At 58.9% G+C, this 27,231-nt stretch overlaps 2 protein-coding genes across 3 annotated transcripts in view; both read right to left on the bottom strand.

Moving 5' to 3' along the window:
* CAPN5 (calpain 5) overlaps positions 1-27,231 on the bottom strand; it is a 52,358-nt gene that overhangs the window by 10,803 nt on the left and 14,324 nt on the right. For both annotated transcript variants that reach the window (XM_021704665.1, XM_021704664.1), the window contains exons 2-4: positions 24,013-24,256; positions 17,449-17,580; positions 1,798-2,006 (exon numbers count right to left, since the gene is read on the bottom strand). In XM_021704665.1, coding sequence (XP_021560340.1) covers positions 1,798-2,006; positions 17,449-17,580; positions 24,013-24,177 — 506 coding nt within the window. In that variant the 5' untranslated portion in view covers positions 24,178-24,256. The remainder of the gene's footprint in view (positions 1-1,797; positions 2,007-17,448; positions 17,581-24,012; positions 24,257-27,231) is intronic.
* LOC110593389 (olfactory marker protein) lies at positions 11,277-11,792 on the bottom strand. Its single transcript, XM_021704666.1, has one exon. The coding sequence runs from the start codon at positions 11,790-11,792 to the stop codon at positions 11,301-11,303; it is 492 nt and encodes a 163-aa protein (XP_021560341.1). The 3' UTR covers positions 11,277-11,300.

The raw sequence follows: 27,231 nt of genomic DNA, 5'->3' as shown, positions 1-27,231 counted from the left end.
GCTGAAGGTGAACGTCAGCAGCAGAATGGGATATATAACAAAACAGATCACATAAATTGAAAATCTGCACCTATCTATGAAAATCTACGACTGATCTATCTTTTGCGGTGTCCTACAAAAGAGCAACACAGGTTTTGCAAGGTAACCTACAAACAAAAAGAGCCATCAAAGATGTTAAAAGAGTTGCTACGTGGCGGGGAGGGTGTGGAGAGGACACAGGGAGCACAAGGGAGGGAGACAGGAGTGGGTGGCGGGGCCTTGGAGGGGAGGGGAGTGAAGGTTCCCGAAGAGGAGCAGCCTGGTTAACCCAGGTGGCCCCAACCAGAGAAGGGGAGTCGAAAGGCCTGGAAGAATATGCAGGAGTACAGGCGGCTTTTATTACCTTCTTTCCGGGTTTCTACATTTTCTGGATTTGCTATAACACACATGCATTCATTTTACAATTTTAAAAGTAAATAAATGAAAAAGCAAGCAAGCACAAATAGTGAAGCTGCTGTGGAAGACAGTCCAGTGGCCACTCAAAAATTTAAACATAGAACTGCCAGAAGATCCAGCAATTCACTCCCAGGTATATATTCCAAAGAACTGAGAGCAGAGACTCGAACGGATACTTGCACACCAAGGTTCACAGCAGTACATTCGCCACAGCCCAAGGTGGAAAGGACCCGAGTCCATCGACAGATGAATGGAGAAACAAAATGTGGCGTATCCATGCAATGGAATTCTGTGCCGCTCTAGACAGGAAGGACATGCTGACATGCTACAACATAAATCAGCACCAAGAACGTCACGCTACGAGAAATAAGCCAGACACGAAAGGGGAAATACTGTACGATTCCACTTATATGATCAAGCTGGAATAAGCAGATGCATAGAGACCAGAGCAGAAGCGCTACTGGGGGGCTCTCCTGGAAAGGGAGAGGGGGCCTGCAGCTGGGACCAGGGAGACTCAGTGACCACCAGGGGGCGAGTTTTGCTTTCTTCGGACTGAAAATGGAATCTGTCAATGTTGTGTTTTCTCGAATTTGTTTTTGATGTTGAAAATTGGGTGTCTTTCCTTTTCCTTTCTCTCTCTCTCTCTCTCTTTCACACACACACACACACACACACACACACACACACACACACAGTCCAAGGAAAGCAACAGATGGGCCTGGGAGGCGGAACCAGGGAGAGGCTCCCACGGAGCTTGTGGGCTGGGCTCCGACCCCACTGGCCCTCCTGCCCCAGGTCTGCCCCTGCCCTGCAGAGGCCTGAGCAGGTCACTCTGCCCCAAAGCCCTCCACAGTTCAGCAAACCCTTGCTCGGGCCCGTGCTGGGGACCCAGGGCCCGACACAGAGCAGGAGGAGGCGTCGGTGGAGACAGAATGGATGGACAGACAGTCAGGTAGAGAGATGGATGAGTGGACGAAGGGGAGCCCAAGGGGCAGAGAGGGCCCACCCTCCACAACCAGCCCGGGCTCTGAGATACCACATCCCAGCCAGGCTGCCAGGGAGGGCTTGGCAGCTTGGATCTGTGGGAAAAAACCAGCGACCCGGATGTGAGTGCTGGCTCTGCCCTCCCAGGTAGAACAAGAAGAAACCATTCCTCTCTGTGTGGGTTGGTTTTGAGAATGGGACACCAGGTACCAGTCAGGCCGGGTCTCCCCCCACCACGCCCTGGGTTCTCAGGCTCTGAGAGCGCTGTGTGACTCGGAAGAGCCCCTCGCCTCTCCGAGCAGGGAGCGCTGGCTGCAGGAGCAGCTGCAAGGAGCCGGCCCCCCGCCCCCCGCCCGCCGGCCCACCACCGGCACCTACTTGGCGTAGGCCTTCTCCACCAGGGCACACCAGAACTCGTTGCGGGAGCTGGAGTGGCAGTAGATGAGCTGGTTGTTGACTGTGGGCAGCCGGTCATCAATGACCACGTCCACCCACTCTCCAAAGCGCCAGAAGTGGAAGTGGAAGATGCCCGCATAGGCATTGGGTTTCTCGGGGTCCCACTCCTGCTCCTTCCAGTCTGGGATGACCTGGGTGGAGGGGACAGGACAGGAACACAGTGCGGGTCACATCCGGCTTCCTGAGCACATGGGGGCGCCTGCCTCGAGGGAATCAAAACGGAAAGGAGTACTGGGTTCCATCCCCATCTCTGCCATGAATGAGCGCGGGACTAGGGCGCACGCTTCTCATCTCTGGGCCTCAGTTTCCCTTCTCTGCAGTGGTTAGGCGTAGGCTCCTGCCAACTGTCACTCTAAGACTCTAGGAGCTTCCCACCCCCTTCCTCGGGCCTCCCTCTGCATCCTCCCATCCCTGCCAGTTCCCATCTGGCGCATGGTGCTGCCGCCACCCAGTCCAGCCTGAGTCTGAAGCTGGCAGCCACACCGGCCCCTCCCTTTCCCTCGCCCCATCCCATCAGGCCAATCTGAGCTCCTACATTCTGCTAAAATCCATCTCCCAGCTGTCCCCTGGCACCAGCCTGGGCAGCCCCCATCTCCTGGCCCCAGAACGCTGTAACAGCATCAGCCGCCACACGTGCCCTCACCCCACACAGCAGCGCAGTGATCTTTCCAATCATGTCACTTCCCTGGGAAGTGAGTCCAAACCCTTAATGTGCGCTGCCCAGCCACCAGCTCCTGGGACAGCTTTTCTACCCCCCTCGGCCCCTGCTCCCTGCTCTGGGCTCTTTCTCTGCTCAGGAACTTTTTGCACCTGCACTTCCTTCTCCTCTTCATCCAGCTGATTCTCACTTGCCCTTTAGGATCCACCTCCTCCTCCAGGAAGCCCTCCTTGACTCTTCAGACCAGGCCAGGACCCCCATCTGTCCAACTCATGGCCCCTGGCACTTCTCCTCGGGGACCATTACCGCAATTATAATTAAACAAGTGTGTGTCATTCTGTTCAATTCTGTTATTATCACTGGAACATTAGCTCTCTGAGGGCAGGGATGCATTGGGCCTGGTCATTGCTGTATGCCTGGCACCTAGTCCAGGGCCTGGCCCAGAGATGGTGCTCGATAAACAGGTGTTAAAATTCACAGGCATTGATTTTTTTTTTTTTAAGATTTTATTTATTTATTTGAGAGAGAGAGAATGAGAGAGAGCACATGAGAGGGGGGAGGGTCAGAGGGAGAAGCAGACTCCCTGCCGAGCAGGGAGCCTGATGCGGGACTCGATCCAGGGACTCCAGGATCATGACCTGAGCTGAAGGCAGTCGCTTAACCAACTGAGCCACCCAGGCACCCAGGCATTGATTTTTACATATTATTTTATGGAACATCTGGGACAAGCCAGTTGCCATGCCTATAACTGCCAGGGCTTATCTCAGTTTAATTCACACAATAATCCCATGCATAGATTACTATCACCCATCCCTCCTTCACAGCTAAATACCCCTAAGGCTCAGAGAGGGCAAGCAACTTGCCCAGGGTCACACAGCTAGAAAACACACACACTGTGGAGTCAGGCAGACCTGGGTTTGAAGCCAGGTCTTGTGACCTGCGGACCGCCCCGTCCTGGGCCTGTGCTGACACTTAGGACCCAGGTGAATCAGCCACAGTCCCTGCCCCCAGGAGGCCCCCAGTCTGGTTCAAGAGGCAAATGCTGAGGCTGACATGGGGAGCATGGGGAGCGTGGAGAGAAGGGAGCGGTGGGCCCGACCTGCAGGGCCAGCAGCAGCTTCCTGGCAGGTGTCCTGAGAGCTGGCTGTGGGCGTCCCCCAAGCAGACAAGGCAAATCTGGGCAGCAGGAGGCAGGCAGACAAGGGAAAGCCCCTCACCCTAGAGTCAGGGTAACTTGCTGGCCCTCCCCAGCATGGGAGCAAGGGAGGGCTGACCCCACTGAGACCATGGACAGCTCCTTCTGGAAGAAAACCCGCCCTCAGGGATGGGGGTGGGCACCTAGGCATCCAGGCCGAGGAGCCAGAGATGCATCAGGAGGCCGTAAATCCCAAGGCCTAGACAAGCCTGCGCATGATACTTCAGCTTAAAGCCATTCCCCAACCCCCACACTCATTAAGAAGGCTTTTGTTTACACACTTCCTACCATCAACAGGGATGTTGGCAAAGACAAATGGTCCCTGGGAGACACTGGAGACCAAGCAAATGAAAATGCCAAGCACCATGAGAGGGGCCACAATGCCAGTAGCGAGGCGTGCCCGGGGCCAGGTACAGACCGGGCTCTTCGCTCGGCCGCCCCTGGCCCTTCCCACCACCTTTTGGGGCAACACTGTGGGAAGCTGCTGGCCCAGTGTTGCCCATGAGGACCGGTGAGGGAGGCAGGATTCACACTCAAGGCTTCAGGGCCCACACAGCATCTGGAACCCAGCAAGGATTCAATACTGCCTCGTGGTCCCTTGTCAGTTAATTCTGTGTCCTTTCGAAAACCTCCCGGGCCAGTCTCTGCCCTAGCCCCCAGCATCCCCTCCCACTTTGCTTTCAGGACAGAAAGCTGTATCAAAAATGGGGCACATGCACGGTGGCTTATCATCCCCACTGCACAGATGGGAAGGCTGAGGAACGAGAAGCTGCCCAAGGGCACAGAAGGATAGGGAGTCTGAAGCCGAGCAAACTGGCCTGGCCAGTGCACCTTCCTCCACTCCTTCCTGCTCTGAAAGCTCTGGACTGCACGGGGACTGGGGAGGGAGGAAGAGGAGCCCTCGCAGGGTGCTGGGATGTACTCCTGGGGAGGCAGGAGGATCATCAGCCAAACCCGGGGTTTGGCCCTGCGCCCTCTGTGGCTCAGAAAGCAGCTAATGAGGCTCTAGGGCCTGGAGATCCTGAGTCAGGGATCCCTGTGGGCCTCAGTTTCCCCTCTACAACATGGCCGGTGGGCTTCTTATCCCACACCCCCTCTACTACCAGCAGGGTCCTGAGTGAGAAGGCAGACACTCTCCAGGAAGGTGTGCTCACACAGGCACACAAACTCAAACCTTCCCACACCACGTTCAGTGTACCAGGAATCAAGGCAGCAACCAAGGACCCTCGGGCCACATCAAAGAATTCCAGAACCAACCTAAAGAGGCTCTCACTGGCCAAAGACGGGCCAAGCTCAGCATCAGTAAGGATAATTACTGCAATGGATGAAAACACATCAAATACGTTCCAATCTATGAAACCGCAACGATACAGAAACAAATAATTAGTCACTCCTGGAAGACAGCTGGGACTGGAGGACAGTTTCTTTTAAAACTGGAAAATTAAGGGAAACAATCGGGATTTATCCTGCCTTTTCGATACAAACTGTACCCAGTGGGTAACCAATAGGGAGGTTTGTATCTGGAGATGAGTTGCAGAAATGAAGAAGAGACTAGAATATTAGACTCTCGCCATTTTACGACCACTGGCAAATAATGGATTTAGTAATGGTCATCGGCGGCTTATAACATCATGAAGAAGAGAGATGACCAGATATCACGTGCCTCGTGAGAGAAGTACACAATGTCTCCTATGAAGCAGTCATGCCAAGAATTTGTACCTGAACCTTACGAAACCACTAAGGTAAGTCTGAGCTTACAGGAAGTGCGTGGCAGGGAGAACACCTGAAACAACAGCATGAAAACCAAGCCAACGATGGAAGAAAGAAAGGTTTAATATTGAGGAAGTTTCTACTTCAAGAATCTAGAAAAAAATTTTTCCCCAGGTAAAGGGAAGAAATTAATAAAGATAGCAGGAATCAATAAAATAGAAGACACTCAAAAAATAGAGAAAATGAGGGTCCATCTCTGGGCTCTCTATCTGTTCCATTGATCTGTGTGTCTGTTTTTGTGCCAGTACCATGCTGTCTTGATGGTCACAGCTTTGTAATATATGCAGTGACCCGAAGGGGCACGAGCACCCCAAGGTTCATAGCAGCAATGTCCACAATAGCCAAACTGGAAAGAACCAAGATGTCTATCGACAGGTGAATGCATAAAGAAGATCTGATATATATATACAATGGAATATTACTCAACCATCAAAAAGGATGAATTTACCATTTGCATCGATATGGATGGAACTGCTAAGTGAAATAAGTCAATCAGAGAAAGTTATATGGTTTCACTCACATGTGGAATATAAGAAAAAGTGCAGAGGATCATAGGGGAAGGGAGGGAAAACCGAATGGGAAGTCATCAGAGAGGGAGAAAAACCAATGGAAACTCTTAACCCTAGGAAACAAACTGAGGGTTGAGGAAGGAGAGGTGGGTGGCGGGACTGGTGTGACTGGGTGATGGGCATTAAAGAGGGCACGTGATGTGATGAGCACGGGGTACTATCTGCAACTGATGATTTACTGAACTCTACATTTGAAACTAATGGTATAAATAAAATTTTTAAAGAAACATACACACATTTATGGCAGAAATTGGAAACCAAAACTCCTCCTGGGCATTTGATGCAATGAGGGAATTATCGTGAAATGTGAAATTATTTTAGTTGTGTTACAGGATTGTGGTCACAGAGTTTTGTTTCTGTTTTGTTTTGCTTTTGATGACCCCTTATTCTCCAGAGATGCATCCGGAAATATTTACAGACGAAATGACATGTTGCCTGGAGGGCGTGGGGGGCGGATAAGAGGAAACAAGACTGGGGGAGAGTTGACAGTTGCTGAGGCAGAGAGAGGGGTACAAGGGAGCGCATTAAGCCATCTCTCTCCTCCCATGTTGTCTCCAGTTGAAACGCCCCATCCCCACGGCCCCCAGCTCCCTGTCCCCACATTCACAGCCCTGAGGCTCTGTGGACCCTCTCGGCCTCACCCCCAAACACCGCCTCCCATCTCGGGCCCCAAGCAAATCTGCACGCCTGGCTCCCTCTCCGGTACCGTCCCCTTCCTTGTCCCTCAGGGGCGAGCTGAGCGGGCAGCCCCTCCCCCAGGCTCTTTCCCTGATCACTGAGCGGAGCTTCTGGAGGGCGGGGCTGAGCCCCACTCTCAGGCCCAGATCCCGCCCTCCCCCCCCCCCATCATGGGAGGCCAGCTCCACAGCCAGGCAAGTCTTTCTGGAAGAAAAGTCTCCAAGTGCCAGCCGCAGCAAGGCCCTGTCCGGCTGGTGACCTTGCAGCCACTCCTGGACACGTGTCCAACCGCACCGCATGGCCCGGACTCAGCTTCCGACCGGCCGCTGCTCAGCGTCGGCATCTGCCACCCCTACTCCAGGGCTGCTGGGAGACCCAGGATGGACAGTGGCCTCGGGGGTGCCGCCTTAACCGCGGAGGGCTGTGCACCTGTGAGGGGTCATCCCGCTGGGGAACACAGTACAGGCAGGTGCACCCACACAAGTCTGCAAACCTTGGGGCTGGTGGGCAGCTCAGGTGACCTGGTCAGCCTCCCTCCTGGGGGAAAACCTCAACAACAGCCCCCCACGCAGATGGGAAAAGAGAGGCCTGAGGGATCGACGCACTTACTTAGGCTGAGCTGGCAGCCAGGCAAGGATTGTGTGGGATTTGGAAGCCCCCCCAGCACCCACTGCAGAATCAGCCCAGAAAGCTCAGGCGATGCGGGCGCCATGGGGCCCTGGTGCCTGGAACGCTCCTGGCTCAAATCCTCCTGGGACTCTGGCCAGTGGGACACGCCCGTGTGAGTGTGCAAGTGCGTGAATGTCAGTGCACGTGGGTGTACGCAGCACGCATGTGTACGTGCGTGTGCACACGGGCATCGTGTGTGAGGGTCAGTGTGTGTGCAGGTGTGGCATGGGGAAGGAGCTTTTCGCTGATTTCTGCCCCGGAGCCCAGAGGGCCAGCTGGGGGCATTTCTGCAAAAGGCCAGCAGGGCTGAGGGCTGAAGGGCTGCAGGGGGGCAGTTCCTGTGTTACCCAAGTCAGGTGGGTGAGTCCCCAAACTAGAGGGTGCCTGGTTCCAAGCATCTGAAGTTCCTCAGTTCTCAGCTTCTGATTCCAAGAGTCTCAAATTCCTGGGTTTCAGATGCCACGACGGGAAGAGGCCAGGAAGCTTGGGCCCCCCACCCCTACTCCGCACACCCTCGGGAGCGCAGAGCCCCGTCGCTCACCACCTGGAGAGAGGACCTGATGCATCTGCAGGGGCCTGGGGGTTCCTGTCCACAGGGCACAGCCAAATGCTCAGAGACCCGGTGGGACCCCAGGCTTGGGTCAGGCCCCCTCCTGCTGGGCTGCCCAGCTGCACCGTGGGGGCTAAAGATCCCCTCAGCTGGGCCACTCTGAGCCCAGTGATTATGGCGGAGGAGAATCCATGCCCTCTCGTCCACTCTCCAACCAGAGCCGGGCCCTCGCCTGTCCCTCCACCCCACACTGCCCGCTCCCAGAAGCACTGGGCTGCTGTGCCACCTCGGGCAACTCACTTCGCCTCTCTGAACCCTGCGCTGCTGCTCTGTAAATCAGTGCTGCGGACACTCCTCTCAGAATAACTGCAAAGTAAGACCATGCATCTACAGTGACCGGGAGAGTCACGATGAGCAAATGGAGAGAGGGTGCCGTGTGCCAGCTCCCGACGCCCTGAGTGTTTCACTAACATTAACTCATTTAAGCTTCACATGGGCCCTACAAGGAGGCACCATCATTAGCCCCTGCCAACAGGCCCAGGGAGGCTGCCTAGGGTCACATCGGTGGTCAGTGGCGGGCCCCTCAGCACGGCACCCACTGCCTCAGTGGGAGGCAGAAGCTCAGGAGACGATAGGTCTCTTCACTCTATGGTTTCTTGTGGGTTTCCTGGAAAATGGGTCCTCATTTCCCACCCCCGGCACTCCCCGCGGCCAGTCTCGGATGCAGAGCCAGGGAGGAGAGCAGGGGTGGAAGGGCTGGGCTCTGCTACCCCACCCCTTCCAAAGGCATCTTCAGGAGTGGATGGAGGCCGGGGCTGGAAGGGCAGGGCTTGGGGAAGGGAAACAAGGCAACCGCAGCTGCTCTGGGGAGGGCTCGGAGTGGAGGACGGCGCAGGGAGACCTGGCTGCGCAGAGCATTTCAAAGCAAGGGTCATTCCCAAGCAAAACCCCAAGTGTGGCCTCTGAAGCAGGACCTGACCTCAGTCCCTGGGAAGAAGCTGGCCTCGCCCGGGCCTGGGCCCTCAGGAGGGGTGGGGCACTGCCCCTGTCCACCCCAGGGGGCCGCAGACCCAGAGCCTGGTCCACACACGTACCCCTCCTTTGGCCCCTCCAGGCCTGCTGTGACTTCAGGCAGATGGCCTCATTTTCTGGGCCTCTTCGTCTCTGTCCAAAAACTGAGTGAGCTCCAGAGAGATGACAAGGGGAAAGAGCTCTAGAGAAAGGCCAAGTGGGGCACTAAGGCGATGTTAAGGTGATGTGGTGGTCAGCAGGGGGCCGCCTGAGGACGTGCGTTCAACTGGTGACAGAGGCTGAGTGAAACCTGGACGTGGGCCTAACCCCACCCCACCCCAACCATGCCACTCCCCGTCCCGTCTGCCCCCTGCCCAGCCACCCTACAAGTCGGGGGAGACTGGAGATTGTGCATGGCTTGGACCAGACGGCACCTCCCTGGGGCCTCAGCATGGCTCCACGCTCCAGACAGAGGCTGGTCTGGGGGCTACGGGGGAAAAACTGTCAGGGGTGTTAATACCTGGTTGGGTGTCAGGAGACCCGGTTCTAAACTCCATCCTGATGTCTGACCTTGGGCCAGTCCCTGGACTGCTCGAGGCCTCATCTCTGAAAGCAGCAGGAGGAGTTGAAGGGAATGCGGGAGAAGGCCCGGGAGGGGATGCTCAGGGCTCTGAGGGCTCGAGAGGGCTGTCAGAGCTCCTGAAGGGGCAGGGGTGGCTCGCGGTGAGAGACTGCACACCACGAGGTGGGGACACAGAGGCTTTATTGGGGACACACAGTGCATGGGGTGGATGTGGTGGCTCAGGGTGGGGGTACAGGCAGTCTGCACCAAGAGGGCCCCCCGAGCTGCAGGGGGAGGTCAAGCAGAGAGGCGAAGGGCAAGGCCATCTCCAGGAGTCTGGACACCCCTAGCTGTCAACAGAGAAGATGGGCGGGCAAGCCCAGCCGGGAACAGGCCCGAGAGCTGAGAGTCAGAAAGGACCACAGCCAATCCCCACCTAAAGAATCCCAACTCCAACACCCCACTCCTGTCTGCATGCCTCCAGAGTGGGAGCTCACCCTCCCAGCAGCCCCAACCACTGAGGATGGCTCTCGCCCTCTGTCTCTCAGTTCGTAGGGCCCCGCGGCGCTCAGTGGCTCTGCTTCGTGAGGAAAATGTCACGGGCCTGTTCCTGACAAAAAAGAAAAAAAACAGGGCTGGCCTAGAGACAGGGTGTTGGGGGCACTTCCTGAGGTGCCCCCTGGGCCTGTGCCTTTCCTGCCCAGGGACCTGGAAAAAACCTGACATCCCAGCAGGGACACCTGAGGCCCCAAAGAATCTAATGTCTCCAGCTCCAGGGCTCTGGACCCCTCTACCCTGCTTCCCCCAGGCAGAGGGAAACCCCTTCACTGTGCTGTTCCCCGCTTCACGGTATGAACCTCAAAGGCTCTCAGCTCAGGAGGCCCCCCTCCCCAAGGTCATCCTGACCAAGCCCCTGCTAAGGGCCATCCATGAGCCAGCTGGCCGATACATAATAGATCATCTAAAATCAGACTGCTCACAGGGCAGGTACAGACTCTGGAACACAGCCACATGAATATTGCACACTCTCTCTCAATATATATGCACATGTATAGACAGATGCATCTCTGTGTAACTTTTTCATCTGTCCCGTCCCTGTCACTTCGCCCTCCTGGAGTCCTCAGAGGAGCAAGAACGGGCAAGCACAGCCTCGAGCCTGTCAGCCGCTCCCCACCGCCCCAAATCAGCCCCCACGGCAACGCTGCCTGAAGTCCTGAGGCCCCTGAGGCGTCATGGGACCGCGCCAGGCCCGGGCCAGGAGCAGTGCCTTCCTGGGTCCTCAGGCTCACTGTGCACCTCTGGACTTCAGCAAAGGGCGCTGCGGCCAGGAGGGCAGCAAAGGCTTGTGGATTCCCCAGGGGGGCTGCTCTGTCATCTCTCCGTCTCCCGAGGAAGCCCGACAGCTGGCGCTTTGGATCTCTCTCTCTCGGTGTCTGTCTCTCTCGTTCTGAGTCGCTCTCCGGACAATGAAGCAGAGAGAAGGCAGATGCTTGACCCCGACCGGGCCTCCATGGTCTACAGCAGAAGCAGCGGCAGTCGGGTCAGCTTCTAGACTACAGGGCCTCTGCATCTTCCTCCCATGAGCAGGAGTGCCAGCACCGGAGAAAGGAGAGGAAGAAGGACACAGGCTCAGCGGGTCCCAGGCAAGCTGAGTACAGCCAGCAGCTAGAAGAATGTCCTCAAACACACGCCTCGGGGAAGGGGGTACGGGCAGGGGACGGGGCGGGCGGGCACGGGGAGGGGGCAGCAGCCAGGAGCTGCCGTCAGAGCTGGTTAAAGACCACAGAGGCCTTGACGTCGGCGGGCTCCAGGCCCTCGCCGAAGGTGATGAGGAAGTACATGACCTTGCGGATCTTCGCCAGATCCGCCAGGCGCTCCCCAAACTCCAGGACATCGGCCTCGTTCCAATCCATGGCGTCCGAGTCCTCCCTGCGCCAGAAGATGGCAGTGGGGTCCAGCAGCTGGCGGGTCATGAGGTTGGTGAGGTCGGGCGTCCAGTTCTGGGAGGTGCCCGTGATGGTGACCTTGCCAGGCTTGTCCAGCACCACGTCCCAGCGCTCGAACTGCAGCTTCTGCTGCCGGACGAAGTCCAGGCGGTACATGGCCTCGGCCGGCTGCAGCAGCTTCTCGCCGTCCTGGCGCTTCCCCCCGCGCAGCTTCAGGCTCTCCACGCGCAGCCGCATCTGCCTGGTCAGGTCCTGGTCCAGGACCAAGGGCATGCTGAGCTGCGGCTGCTTCGGCCCGTCCTCCGCCATGCCCGGGTGCCGCCGCCGCCGCCGCCGCCGCCGCTCCTTGCGCGGCTGCCTAGGAGCGCGGTGTGCCGGGGCCTCGCCGCCGGGGCCAGAGGGCCCCCGAGGACGCCCCGCCTACCCTTCGGCCCTCCCCCGGCCCCTCCCCTCCTTGCCCTGCCCAGTCCTCAAACGGGGGTGGGAGGCCCCCAGTGCCTCCTCTCTCCTCCTCCAAGAGGCAGTCATGGAGGCACGGCCCGCGGGCGGGAGGGCGACAGGCTCCTCGGGGACCAGGCTGCTGATGTCAACTGCTGTGGTAACCGCCCTGACTACCTGACTACCTGACGACCTCGGAAGGGCTTGTTTGTGAAGAAGGGAGCCTGCACGGGGCAGTGAGAAGGGGAAGGGGGTGGGGAGCAGGTGCTGGCTGGAGAGACTGGAAGACCCCCTGGCGGGAAGGTAGGGGGCACAAGGAACGGAGCGGTCCTGCTGATTGGAGATGTGCAGTCACCCCAGCCAGAGCCTGCAGCCACCTCGCCCTCACCTCAGCCTCACCCCTCCACACTCAACCGCCAAGGCCTTCGTTCTGCCTCCCAGGGACCCTGGGAGCCCTCCCGCCCAGCCCCACTGCCAGGACTGGCCTGGCCACCACCACCACCTCTCACCTAAACCCCTGCGCAAAGTTTAGACCTCATCAGAATCCCCTGCAGGACTTAGAACACTATCACTGGGCTCTACCCCCAGCGCTTCTGATTTAATAGGGCTGACGAGGCCTGGGCATCTGCACTTCTACCAGCCTCCCAGGGGATGCTGATGCTGCCGGCCCAGGGCCTGTGAGAATCACTGACCTGCAGGATTCCTGCCCGCTGGCCCTGCCTCAACACGCCCGGGTCTCCTCCCACTAAAATCCCAGCACTTATTCCACCCACATCAAGCCTCAGTTTCCCCCAGGAGACTTGAGGCTGAGGAAGAATCTGACAGATGTCTGCATCTGCAGTGCCTGAGGCAGAACCAGGGGGCTCGGCTAGTATATTCCAGTAAATGGAAGAACTGGAATATGTGAGTGTATCTGGGCGTGGGAGAGAGGAGAGGGGAAGCTGCCATGACACGCCACACACAGAAAGGAGGACAGAGGCACAGGCCAAAGTGTAACAACTGAAAACAATCTAAAGGATCTAGTGGACCACAAGCACAGTAACTGCTAGATGGAGGCTAAATCAGTCAGTGAGATCTTGGCTACCTGATCAGCAGGGGGTCACCAACGGGGACAGAGCATGTGAGCAGATAATATCTCAAGCCCTGAGGTCAGTTCTGGGGGTCGCGGGTGGCAATCCCCCAAGGGCATTCGAGAGGATGCGAGATGTCTAACTGCCTGACCCTCCCAGAACCTTTCACTCTGCACCTGCAGAGGAGAGGGAACAACACAGCTGAGGAATTACTGTTAAGTTAAGCTGGCACCTAGAACAGAGCTTGCCACATAGGAGGCCCTCAGAAGATGCTTGTTGAATGAATGAATGAATGAATGAATGGCACTGAGAAGAGAACTGATGATAGGGCCCAAGGCCAAGGACAACCAGAGGAAGATGTGCAGATGGGGAGAGTACACAGACACTGACTGAAGCCAAAACGAGGTTTAGGGGCAGGTGTGTGTCGAAGTGCAGGATGAGGGACACGCCTGGAAGGTGAGGCCAAGGAGACGGGTCCTTCGGCGGAACACCTGCGGGAAGGACAGATGTAGGCGTGGGCTGTGGCCGCCATGGAGGCAGGAGGCCGAGGCGGCTGATGGTAAAGTCTGATGGAGCCACAAACAGGAACTGAGGCCAGGATGATGAGGGCAGGGCGTCAGCCACACGGGCGCAGTAATCCCTGGGACACAGCAGCACTTGGGTGGAAAAGGCCGGGAAATTAGAGGTGCCAAGTCCCTGGTGACCGAGTGGAAGATGGTCCACAGGGGTTGGCAACAAGGTGGGCAGGGCTGTGGGGCGTGGGGAGCCAACGGCATGAGCCTGTAGGGGCTTCCAAGTTGAGGGTGCGTTCTGGAAGCAGCACTGAGGAAAGAGAGAACGCCCACTCCATCTCCGGACCTGCAGGATGCTGGGGGAGGTGTTCGGTTTCTACTGGTGGGGAGACCCAGGGGCTCCACGCCCCTGAGGAGAGCCTGGGCTCAGCCTGGGCTGGCTGCCAACCTGCAGGAGGAGGCTGAGGGTGGAAGGCGTCCGGGGCCTGGGCCTCAGACAGGCGGGGCAGGAGAGGCCCGAGTGGGAAGGGAGGAGAGGAAGGGGGCAGGAGGCTGTGGGTGGGGCTGGGCCCAGTGCCACCCACAGCTCTCTGCTCGGCCACCAGACACCTTGGGAAAACCCACTAAAGCCTGGTGTAGGAATGAACAGAGAAGAGCAGCAATATGTGATTGCAAAACTGTGTACTGAAAAGCAAAACAAACGCCTCTTTAACCGCAACTGGAGAAACAGTCTAGAAGGAAACATAGCAAACCCTAACACTGGTTCTTTCTGGCTAAAGCAAGCCTTCAGCGACATAGTACTTGTGCACATCTTCAGTCCCCGGCGCCTGGAATGGTGTGGGGCACAGCTGGTGCTCAGTTACCAGGGCCGAATGAACTCTGTAGCTCACGGGCATGAGCTGCGCGGATAACAGGGGCGGGGGAGTATTTTAAGTGGAACTGAGTCCTGCCACCACGTGCCTCCCCCGGCCGTGCCCCAGGACCGGCCAACCCCCAACACTCCCTCTCAGACAGCCAGGCACTCACTTCCACTCAGCTTTCCTCCTCTGGCCAGGGGCGCCTGAGGCTCGGAGCAGGGATCGGGCCTGCCCCCATGCCAGGGTCTGCACCAGGCTCTGGGGGAGGTGAGCGCCCAGAATGAACCAGGCCTGATGGCAAATGCTCCGCCCCACTGTCACATCCTGATTTCTGGTCCACAAAACCCAGTCACCTGAAGTCCACTGTCCCGCCCTCACAGAATGGACAGATGAGGTGGGGAGACCATAATGCCCCTACCAGGGATCCCATAGGAGGGGGAGGCCCACTGCCAAGAGGTGTCTTGTAGAACAGAGGGACAGGTGGGGAACCCAGAGGCGGGGAGGGAGGGGATTTAACACGGGTATATTGTCACTGAATGCCACAGGCTTACCCTCCCCCACCACAGGCTCCGTTCATCCTCCTACAACTCTGGGGACTAGAAAGGTCAGGTTCACACCAAGGCCCAGAAGGAACCTTCCCTGCCCAGTGTCACACAACAACAAGGGACCCAGCCAGCATCCAACCCAGGTCTGGCTGGTTTCAAATCCTGTGCCCATCAGCCCCAGGCTGCATCAAGAGGTAAAGGGGTGGCTTCCTGGAGGAGGGGGTACTGTGTGTTGAGGGCATGGTGTACCAGCATCCTGAGGTTCAGCATCCCCAGAGTGAAGTGGTTGGGGGGCGTAGGGGTGCAGCTCAGGCTGAGCACCCCTGTTCCATGGAGAAAACAGGACGGGGCAGGGGAGGCCCTGCAGGGCAATGGGCCCTAAAGCGAGGGCTGACAACAAACAGGGCCCAGTCAGCAGGGACAGGAAGGGAGGTAAGGCAGTAATAAGCTCCCCAGGGCCCCCTACCTCCTTCTAGGGCCCAGGAGCTGTCACCAAAGAAGCACCAGGAGGCAGAGTGCAATTAGCCAAGAGCACCTTGCTCTGCTCCAGCCTCCCGGGGACCCGAGCTCCTGGAGATCAGCTTCCAGGCCCTTGAAGCCTCCAGACCAGCCAGGCCAGGTGTCCTGTTACCCTGCAGGCAGAAGCTTCGGCCCAGAGACAAATAAACACAGACCCGCCACAGCATCAATGACAGTCCTCCTGCCTGTGGGTCCTGGGCCCCTTCTTCCACTCACTAGATGGGGTACCTGCGGCACCGCCGAAGGCCAGGCCCAGGACAGGACACACGGTAGGCGGAGCCTCCTCCCTACAAATGACCAGCGAGCCCATTCCCCGGGAGGGGACACGGTGGGCCAGGCTCTGGCCCCACTGAAGGCCCCAGGAGGCACAGGGTAGGAGGGCCGGCCGTGGAGCTGCTGCCCAGCAGCTCGGTCCAACAGTTTGGGGAGGGGCTCTGTTCTCAAAACTTTCTTGAGCCTTCTCTGGGCCAGGATCCTGCTGGGCTCAGTGGGAAGACATAGCTGGGCCAGCTTTGCCCACGGGGAGCTCACCTCAAGACGGGAGACCACAGGTAAACAGGGGATTATAGGGCAGGGTGGGAAGTACAGGGCCAGCCCCACAGGATCCCTGAGTGCCACCGTCAGCCCCAGACTGAGCCCTGACTTAGCTGCGGACGGGCTCAGAGGCTGGGGGACCTAGTTCTGGGCCCAGAGAAGGAGCCTGGAACCTGGAGACAGGGGGGCGAGGACAGAGAACAGCATCCAGAGAACAGCACTAGGCCCCAACCCTCTCTGGTCCTTGAGGCCCATGAGTGAAATGATCCCGCATGTGGCACTCTGAGGCCTTTCCAGCTTGGACATCCTACAACCACCCCCATCTATAGGCTGCAGCAGTGACCTTTGCTAGGGCCCTCCAGCACCTGTGTCCACAGGACCATCAGGAGCCAGATCCCAGGGATACCCACCCTGGGGTGGCTTTGAAAGGTCACACCCCCATTCAGAAGACATGAGAGTAGGGCACCTAACACAGTCCCAGCCCCGGCTAAGGGCACAGCTCCCTCTGATGGCTGAGGGACGCTCCCTGCTTGCCTGGGAATACCCATTATGTTCTATGAATATTAATTATCAAAACACGGGTAATGCTGTCACCATTCACTGGGCACTGCACTGCACAGGCCCTTTGAGAAGTGTCTCAGATATGAGCTACCCTCACATCCTGGTTTTTCGGATGAGTAAACGGAGCTAATTATAAAGCTACCAAATGGTGAGGCAAGGGCTTCAACCTAAGCCATAAGGCTGACATGCCCAGAGCTTGTAAGCCCTGCTGCTAGCTCCTCAGAGGAAGGGCAGGAAGGGCAGGGATGCGCAGGGGACCGGTATCTGCTAGCACAGGAACCCAGCATGCAGTCCTGATGGATTACTCTATAGAGACCAGCAGTCCAGCCTCTACCCCAGCCTCTACCCCAGCCTCCCCGCCTCCCCAGGAAGGGAGCTCTCAGTGTGGGATTAAAGGGCTGGACTGCCGAGTGCCACCACAAGAGGGCGAAGTGTCACGACCGGAGCCAGTTCTTTCCAACCTAAGCCCTTGGTGCTGGTCCAGAACATCAGCACTTGGAACCACGAATCATGAAACAAAACCAGCTGGACTACTCCCGCTGAACAAGTGAGAAAGCTGAGGCCAAGACAAGGACAAGGACTGGCTAAGTCTCTACAGCAGGTACTGGCAGGGGGCCTCCTGAGCCCCAGTTAGTGGGGTCTTCTCACACTGCACCTGATTCAGGCAGTTTCCACATTTCACAGGTGCAGATTCTGCCAGGTGGCTCCAGGGACACCGTGGGCCCCCAGTGTTCAGGTGGGGACACATGAGAATGCCCTTGGGAGCTACAGAGATTCCCAGCACCCGGCCCTGGTGAGGGGCCAGCAATTCTGCTGTTCAGCCAATGCCGGGAGCCGTGGTGTCACCCCCCCCCCCCACCGCACAGGTGTTCATAAAGTCAGGCTGCACCTCGCCTGTCCAGCAGCGAGGGCCCCATCCCAGGCCTCACCTTCTGCCACAGTGACTCCCGGGAGGCAAGCGACGAGCAGGCCGCCACAAACCAGCAGTTGCCCACTTGGCCCTGGTGCAGGTCGTGGGAGCTGATGCCATCCACAAAGAGGCGGGGGTCCTCACATATGTCCTGCAGAGAAGCCAAGCGGAGACCTCACTGTCAGTGTGGAGATTCGCCCGCCTCCCCTTGCAGACTGGGGGCCCCGTGTGGCCGGTTTCTCCAAATCCAGCTCCCCCCAGGTGCTGCCTGGGACGCCCTTCTCCCTTCCCCTGGCTGAAAAAGTCTGCCCTTCAGGGCCAGAGGTTCGATGATGAAAAGATGCTGTGGAAGGACTTAGGGGGACTGGCCCCGGGGCACCCCCTTCCTCCTGCCCTCTGTGCTCTTCCCCAACCAGCAAAGGGTCAGTTCCTACCCTCCCCCAGCAGCAGCAACCCTGCAGTGCCCACACCAGCCCACCCTCAGGGGCCCCCAGTCACAAAGAGGGTGGGGGCCCTGGACAGAAACAAAGAACAAACTCAGGGAATGAATGAGTGGCAAAGGGCAGGGGAGAAGCAGGGAGCTGACCGTGCCACGTCCGGGGCCGGCACAGCCTCAGGCTGTCTCACTGGACCCTCGACCCACCTGAGGAGTGTGGGGTTGTTATTCCAGTTTACGGACGAGGAATGAAGGTTCTGAGAAGGGCAGTGACTTGTCAAGGACACATAGCAAGCAATGCCGAGCAGAGCTCCTGGAGGGCCTTTCGTGTGGCCAGTGTGGGCCAGAGGGGCCGGGCGGGGACAGGGCTGGGTATGAAGGCGGTTGCCTTCCCCCTTCACAGTCCAGATCTCTGCTCGGGGCACCCAGGTGCCCACCTGTGTCCCGAAGCATCTTCACTCCACAGAGCTGAGAGGGAGGTGGTGAACACTGAGACAGGCCTTCCATGTGCCTGGCATCCTGCTGGTGCCATGATCCATCCTCACCATGATCCTGAGAGGTGGGCACTGTGCTCATTGTAGAGGTGAGCAGACCGAGGCCCAGAGAGGTTGAACCACATGCCCCACACACAGCTGGGCCTGCCTCCACCACAGAGAGCTACTGAGGTCCTACCACAGGCAGCCAGCAGAAGGTAGCAGAGTCAGGAAGGCCCATTTATGGCTGTGCAACTTCGGGCCAGGGGCTCAACCTCTCTCAGCCTCTGTTTCCCCACCTGTGCAAAGGGGGCAGATCATTCTCCCTGCAGGGCTCTGTAAGGACTCCACGGATTACGGGAGCCGGGCACTCCGCAGGGAAAATGGGGCAAAGGGCTACGGGTTCTCACTAAGGCGTCTGGGACTCCTGTTGCCACCTCTGCCCAGGAAAACCAGTGTTTGGAGGACCAGATTGAAGGCCCAACCTCCTGAGGGCGTGAAGAGCTCCCCATAGTATGGACTGTGGCATGCCCCAGGTCTGAGTAATACTGCCCCGGGTCACGGGAACCCAGTGAGGCTGGAAACACGCAGAGGCCATGCTATCAGGAAGCAGGGCAGGAAGAAGCCCGCCTCCCTCCCTGCTGCCCTCCTTATCTTCTCTCCCAGGCCCTGGCCTGCACGCAGACCGGCACTGGAGCCCGAGGGAGCCATGACTTAGCATCCGTCTCCCTGCAGGCAGGGCGGGAGTGGGGGGTGCTTCATATCTGGAGGATCCCAGCCACATGCCCACCTGAGATGGGAGGGGAGGCAGCCACAGCCTGGCATCACCAGGATCTGCAGAGGTAACCTCCTAGTACCCTCCCCTTCAGATCCTCCTGGCCAAGGCGCTGGAGAGACATGACTGCCCGGTGGTCCGCAGAGGAGGATGGCAAGGCCAGGAGGAGGCAGTGACGCCCAAGGTCACATGGCAGTAAGTGGGCCAATGGGACAGAACCCAGGTCGGCTGGGCTCCCTGACTAGGGCTCTCCTCCGCCCTGCTGAGCAGGGACCGCGGGGGCCAAACTGTGGGGCAGGTCCGACCATCCCAGCCTGGCCCTGCCACCCAGAACAGGGCTCTGGCACAGATGAGGAAACTAAGGCACAGAGAGGTTAAGTCATTTGCCTGGGGCCACAGAGGAAAAGGTGAAGTGAGATCCAAATTCGGGCAGGCAGCACCACAGCCTCCAGGGGGCTAGGACTCACGAGAGACAAAGTCACCCTGCTTCCTCCCCCCCAACCCACCCCTGGCACCTGTCCTCAGCCCAGCTTAGGGGTGCCGCTATACTAAAATGAGACCGAGGGGTCGGGGCAGCCCAGATGCTCACCTACCCTTAGGGCCAGGATCTCAAGACCTGTGTTTGTCCTTCCATCTCTCCCAGGCACAGAGCACAGAGCTAGTCAGGGAAGTTCCCAGCCTGAGGGCACAGCCCCTGAGGAGGACCAGCCTGACTATGACCCTCCACGTGAGCACAGCTATGACAGCAGGAAGCCAGGGAGAGATCAAAGGAGACTGCCTGGAGGCAGTGACACCAACAGAGCAGGCGTGGAGAGGGCCGATGGGTAGGGAGGTCTCTGGAAAGAAATAGGGACTCCAAATTCACCCCAAGAAGGGATCCAGCCACAGTACTGAGACACATGCCACCCCTGACACCATGCTCCCGTGGGCTCCTGGCCCCTGTGCTCCCTCCCATCACTGTCCACACTCTGGGTCACTCCCACCAGCTCTGCAAGCTCCAGGACAGGGCCAGGCCCGACTCTGCCCACTACCAGCGTCAGGAGCAGGCCTTGGCAGGTGCTGCTGGGGCTGCAGGTGGGTTCCCCGGGAGCAAGGGAGGGCAAAGTGGCTCGCAGGACTGGGCCAGACAGGCATCTGTGGGGAGCCCCGGACCAAGCCATCCCCCAGGGCTGGGAAGTGACGGCTCTTTTGCTCCAGGAACCTCTCTCTGGGGCACGGCCATCTACACCCACAGTCACCTCTCACCTCTTGGCCCCTCAGCCTGTCAGACCAGCTCCGCTGGACACAGGGCATAGCCCAGAACCATCTCCCTCCGGGGCACAAGGAGAATTTCAGGTTTGCAGGCCCGGTGTACAAACAGGCATGCAGCAAGACAGCGGATCCGGGGCACATTTCTCTCCCGCCCCCTGCTCATCTGTCACCGCCCCCCAGCAATCTAAGATCCCAGCAGGAATGGACCACACAACCGGGGACAGTGAGGCCCAGGAAGAAAGCAGTCCGTCTGCCTGGGACAGGAAAAAGGGCAGGTTCTCAGGAGTAAGAGCCATCCCGTGCTGCCCCCACCCCCAATCCCGTCCTGTACGGCCGCCTGAGCATGTGCCCAGAAGGGAATCGTTCCTGGGCGCGACAATGGCCCGGATGGCTGGCCCCAGCAAAACTACCTGTTCTGTGGCATAAAGGGGCCTAAATCCCAGCACAGCCAAGGAGTGGGGTCTTCTCCACATGCTGGTATGATGAATGTGAGCCCAGGACTTGGGGCTGGGGAGCACCAGGCCACTGGGGGAAAATTCCGGGGGGAGGGGGGGTTCCTAAAACCAACGTCTGTTTGTAGAACCCCTACTTGTTCCCTTCTTGGCTCCACCAAAGGACCTGCAAACTTATTTCCAGACATGGGGGGAGGCAGAGTGCTGGATGGGACAGGGAGTACTCGGTCCCCACAGAGACGAAAAGGGGCTCCTGCAAAGGCCTCGGGCCTGAGAGAGGAGGAAGCCCCTCAAACATCCACACCCTCAGGGTTCCCCCTGAGTCACAGGCCTTGATGACGGACTCCTTCTCTTATCTCCCTGGCCAGGCCTGTGGGGAAGGCTGCGTTTAGCCAACTGGAAGGAAAAAAGAAACAATGAACCCAGAGGAAAGAGGAGGGTGTGGGCCTAAGGCAGGTGCCCTGGATGAGGGAAGAGGTGGGCGAGGCCTGGCCCCACCCGCAGAGTCCACAGGAGATGGCTCTTTTCCAGCAGGGCCAGCTCTGGGTCCCCAGCACAGGGTTAGCAAGGAGCAGGTGGGCGAGAGAGGGAGCCGGTTTGTCATCTGCCTCCCATATGTAACACCACAGATACCTCAGGTCATTTCAACCTCCAGAAACCATGATCAGCAAGAGTTAGTCTCCTCATTTACAGATGAAGCAACTGAGGCCAAGGGAGAGGAAGTGGCTTGTTCAAGGTCACACCTCCCATGACCCTCCTGGGAGGTAGGGCCAAGTCCATCTGGCTCAAAAACCGGCCTTCTTATTCCATTTTGGGAGAAAGCAAAGGGAAGGCCAGCAGGGAGGGAGGCTGACTGAGGAGATCCTCAAGAACAAAGAGACCATGACACTGACCAACTTAAAGAGAAGGGCTGGAGGTGTGATGGGAGTGAAGGCGGCCTTCCCAGGGGCTGTCCAGAAGGAGTTTTTTGCTCTGTTTATAAACAGTCCGGTCACAAGCCCCAGGAAGTAAGACTTCATGGAAACACAGCTGCCTCGGGACAAAGTTCCATCCCACTGGCCAAGGACCAAGCAGCTGGGAGTTAATGGTCACCCCACCAGGCTGGCCTCGCCCCGCCAGCCTGAGGCAAGCCAGGCCTGACTTCCTGCCCCACCAACCAGCCGTTCCGACCGTGGGGTGAGGGCCTGCCCAGTACACGAGCCCCACACCACCCAGCAGGCGCTGCTTACACACGCACCGTCCAACACACCCTGGTCCACCCCATCTCAGCTCCTCATCCCACCCCACTCAGCTATGCCTAGCCTTGAACTCTGCCTCCCAAACCCAGAACCCATCCCCCACCGCCACCCATGGGCTGCACTCAGATGTCTCCCTGTCAGCACCAACCACCACCAGCCGCCTGTCACCGGCCTCCGCGGGCAGGGCAGGGAGGGTCTGCTCCTCCTCTGCCAGCGTCTAGAAAGGACCAAACACCATGCCCAGTGAGGAAGGCCATGAAGGAGGGTGCAGCATGGCAGGACTCCCAAACTGGCAGGGAAAGGGGCCCAGAGAAGGCAGGTGACTCCTCCAGGATCACACAGCAGGGGGCTGCTGAGCCCAGGCAGACTGGCATTTCCTCCTCTCACCACACCAAACCCACCTTTCCCCAGCCATGCCTCGCCAGCGTCCTTCCAGGGCCACGGATCTAAAATGTCTGCGTGCTGGCCAGAGGGCAGGACAGGGGCAGCAAGGGGGTGGAACGAGAGGAAGGCAGAGAGTGTCTCCCCCCCATGCACACCCAAGGCCTCACAAAGGTCCTTTGAGGCTGGCCTCCTTCCCCACCCACCAGACAAAGGAGAGAGGAAGGCGTGGGGGCAGGGGGCCTGAGAGGCAGGAATCTTGTGGCCTGGCCAGGAGGCTCCTGGGAGTTCCGGAGAACCAAGGTGTCGGGCAGAGGGCCAGGGCAGGCAGGACTCCTGGGTCCCAGCCTGGCTCAATTACTGGCTCCCCGGGGCAATCGGGGCATGCGCCTCCCCGCCTTGGCCTCAGTGCCTCTACCTCTCAAGTACCCCAGTCCAAGAAAATACACAGAATTTTTTGAGTTGGAAGGGACTTGAGATCACAGCCTAGGAGAGGAACATGAAAACTGAATCCCATTTTCCCAAAATGTCTAGGAGGTCGGAGCGAACTTCATAAAATGCAAATCTGCCCCCGTCACACCCTGCTGAAAACCTCGCGCCCACCCCCCGCACCACCACCCTCCCGGGCTCCCACTGCCCCAGGGCACACCAGCCCCACCGAACCCAGGACCCAGGCTCCCTCTTCCCCGATGCTCCTGCCATGTCCCAACTAAGCCTGAGGGTTTCAAGTCTCCCGCCTTTTCCACACGGTGCCTCCTCCCCCCTTCGACCCTGAGATGCCTCCGCTGACTATGGGCAGAGGGCACAGCACGGCGCCCTGCACCAACATCCCTCCTGTGTGACCAGCTCAGAGCCAGCAGCCGCCCGGTGGCCCGGGGCCCAGGGCCTCACACGCAGGGATCAGGGTTAAAGAGGGTGGAATCGTGTCACGAGGCCAAACAATTCTGTTCGACACATTCTGGCGTCAGCGACCAAGGCCGGGACGGCGAGCAGCCAGACGGATGCCGCGGATTCGCCATCCTCAACGGTAACGGTGTGGCTGCCGGCGTGGGGGGCTGGGTGCTGGGCGCGGTGCCACGCTTACTCACCTGCCATCTCTCGGAATGCTCCCAACAACCCGAGAAGGCACTGTCACCTCTTACTGCTGTTCTTAGTATTGATTAACCATCATCATGAGTACTTTTCATTTGCAGCAAACGACCATCTCAAAATCGTTACAACAATCGGCAAACAGCTCGCACCTGAATGTCACTCTATGTTGTACGAGAGTCGAACGGTCGCCTCGTTTTTAGCCCCAAACCACTCCGGGTTTTATTTTGGGTGGCAGGGCAGAGGGCCCCATTTTCCCTGCGAGGAAGCTGAGGCCCAGAGAGGGGGCAAGGTCTTGGCCGGGCAGCGGTGGCCCGAGGATGAGGGCGATTCCCCGGCTCCTCATCCGGGCGAGACCCCACAGCAGGAGGGCCCTCCGCTTTCCCGGCCGCCTGGGGGCTCGGGATGACCAGCCACCGCCCCGTCCCCTGGAGACTGGGCGGGTCTGGGCCTGCTCGCCTCAGCTCCAACCGTGACCAGACACTGACCTTGGGCCGCTTCCACCTGACCGTGGGGCCTGGGGTGCCCTTATAGTACAGCGAGTCATCGGTGGCCGGGAAGTTGGGGTCCTCGAAGAGCACCTTCCTGCGCAGACAGGCCCGCTTCAGGGCAGAGTAGTGCTGGTCCTCGTAGGGCTTCACACACGAGAACATGGTGGCGGCTGTCCCAGCAGGTGAGGCCGAGACAAGGCAGCAGACAGCGAGGTGGGGCCACGGGCGGCTCCCGACGTCCCTGGGATGACAGGAAGGGGAGATAATCACTTACTGAGGAGACTGGAGGACCTGCTGCCCGCTGAGTCAGGGGAGCCTGGGGTGCCCCCCTCCCTGCAGCCCTGTGAGGCGGGCACCCTCATCCGCGTCGCACGGGCCAGGAGCCGAGGCTCAGAGGCGGGGACAGACGCAGCTGCCACATGCACGCAGGGACAGGAACCGACTGCCCTGACGCCTCGTCCTGAATGCTCCCATGTCTGATGCTTGGAGGCGATGCCAGCCTGCAAGCCAACAGGCCCAGGGCTCCCTGCAAGGCGCTCAGGGCTCCCGGGCCGCACCCGCCCGCTCCTTCCTTTGTCGCCAGCCCTCCCTAGACCTCCTAGGGCCCAGTCAGACTCCTGGCCGACTCAGCAGCTCCCTGGCTGGTGCTACACACACAGGACAGCAGGGGCACTGCCTCCAAGCTCCCCTCCTCTGGACCCTCCCCACTTAATCTAGAGGCCTGTTTCTGCCCCGTGGGGAGGGTGCCCCCCTCTGGCCATCGTTCACACTCATTCCCCAGGTCCACTCTCCAGCACTGCCTTCTTCCCGTTGCTTCTGGAATAAACATCTCCTCGTGGCTCCTTAATTCTAGTGACCTAACCTCCCCTGAGGCACCCCCATCCCTCACTCCATGGCCTCCAGATCTCCTACGCCAGACTCTCCCTGAAGGCTTCCCAGACTTCACCGTGACTCACTCCTGAACAGTCTCATCCAGGGCCCCCAAGGGGCGGCGGCACTGGTTGGCCCTTCCCCCATCCCTGCCCTCCCTCTCCCTCTTGGGCCCGGGGCCCTGCACCGAGCAGCGTTCTGCTCACCTTCCCTGCCTGATGACTCCCATCTCCCTGTATTATACATCCTGGACCCCTCTTCTGGGCCCCCAACCCGCCCACCCTGATGAGGGCCCAGGCACCCACAGGCACCAATCCCAAACTGAACTCATCTCCCTCCACACCCCCGTCCCAGGAGGCGCGGGACCATAGGCACCCATTAGACCAGAAGCCCCAGGAGCAGGGTCTGCTTGCTTGGTTCCCTGTGAGCATGCGGCCCCTACACAGAGCCCGACACAGAAGGAGGCTGTTCCTGTCTGCAGCCTCCCTGCAGCCCCCTCGGGCTCAGAGCCGAGTGCTCACCAAACACAAGGCACACGGGCTGGACATGGCCAGGGAAGGCCTTGGGAGGAGGGCGCAGGGTGGGGATCAGCAGCCAGCTTGACACATGAGGCGCCCTGACTCGTGCTCAGACAGCCGGGCATCTGACCGACAGCCCCCGTGTCAGACAGACAGCCGGGCATCTGACCGAAAACCCCCGTATCTCAGACTCCAACTGGGCCACTGGCAGAGCTCCACACCCCCTGGGTCTGCTGGTCCTGGGGCCTGCCCAGGGCAGCAACACTGCAACCCCACCGGGCCACAGGCCCTGGCTTCCCAGCCCCGCTGAGGGAAACCAAGGCAAGGTAGGCTGGCTCTGGGTGAACACAAGTTTGACAGCAAGTCTGATGTGGGTGCCAGTCCCAGCTGCACCTCTCACCTGCTGTGTGGCCTTGAATAAGTCACTCAACCTCTCTGAGTCCCCATTTTCCCAGCTCTGCAATGGGCACAACGTTGCTTTACTAACTGGAAGATGTGGTGATAATTAACCAAAGGCTGAGAAGACTGCTTAGCAGGCCAGAGGGAGGGGAACAAGAAGAGGAGACAAGGGCACCTGGGTGGCTCAGTTGGTTAAGCGACTGCCTTCGGCTCGGGTCATGATCCTGGAGTCCCGGGATCGAGTCCCGCATCGGGCTCCCTGCTCAGCGGGGAGTCTGCTTCTCCCTCTGACCCTCCCCCCTCTCATACTCTTTCTCTCTGTCTCATTCTCTATCTCAAATAAATAAATAAATAAATAAATAAATAAATAAAAAAGAGGAGACAAGCCCCTCTCACTACCAAGAGAGAAGCTCCACCCCTCTGGCACCTGCCACGTGCACACCAGGGGGCAAGAGGGTCCTGTGCAGCATCTGCAAACAGTGCTGGGCAAATCTTTCATTGCTCCCATTTTTCAGAAAAGAAAACTGAGGCTCGGTGAAGGGAGGAGCCTTGCCCATGTCCCATGGCAGAGTCTGGACTTGAACCCACATCCCTCGGTGCCTCCACCTTGGCCCAGTGACCGTGTGGCACAGAGAAAGGGCTAAGGCCACACACCCCGACTGAGCCAGCCTCACGGGAAGGGAAAGAAGAGGGATTCGACAGGGAAGGGAGAAGCAGGAGAAGCAGAGGGGACACAAGACAGCTGCACCTTCTGCCCCACATCCACACTGGGCCTGCTCCTGCTGCTGTGTGACCTCAGTCCAACCACTTAACCTCTCTGGCAGGAAGGCCCAGAACCCTGCCCCCTCCCACCCAGCCTCCCAGCCTTGGAGGCCTGAGGGAAAGAGAAGAGGGGAGCCTAGAGAGCCAGCCCCTGGGCTTCCAGCACGGGGCCACCCAGGAGAGTCATTAGCATCAGTTTCCCGGAGGGCCTGCTCAGGAAGCAATCAAAGCTGCAAGAATTAGATCAAAGAAGCTGAGAACAGGATCCCAAAAATCAGCTCTAGCAATTCCATGTTCAGAACCCAGAGGGCCCAGGGAGGGGGAACTAGCTGGCCGAGGTTGCACAGCCAGACCAGTGGAGAATGAGGGTTCTGGGCCAGGTGAACGCTCCCCGGAGGAGGACAGAAGGGGCGTGGGGGCAGAGAGGAAAGCTTGGCTGGGCCTGGGCCAGGAGAACGGGGGCGAGGCCTGGCTGAAGGTCTGCCCCAGCTTGGCCACTCTCCAGCCGCACCCCTGTCAGCGAGGCTGCCCCTGGCCTGCTGACGCCAGGCTCTTCTGGCCCCAGCCTTTGTACACATGGCACCTCATGGTGACTGTCCTCCCACACCTTCCGAGGGCCCCACGATCACCTCCCACTCCATCTACTGGGTCAACAACCCCATGGGGG

The sequence above is a fragment of the Neomonachus schauinslandi genome, chromosome 11, assembly GCF_002201575.2.
Source record: "Neomonachus schauinslandi chromosome 11, ASM220157v2, whole genome shotgun sequence".
Lineage (NCBI taxonomy): Eukaryota > Metazoa > Chordata > Mammalia > Carnivora > Phocidae > Neomonachus > Neomonachus schauinslandi.
The sequence above is the reverse complement of the archived record's forward strand: the minus strand, read 5'-3'. Positions and strand labels throughout refer to the sequence as shown.

What these genes read in the sequence shown, in the direction of transcription:
- LOC110593389 (XM_021704666.1), bottom strand. Translation starts at nt 11,792, where the DNA reads ATGGCGGAGGACGGGCCGAAGCAGCCGCAGCTCAGCATGCCCTTGGTC.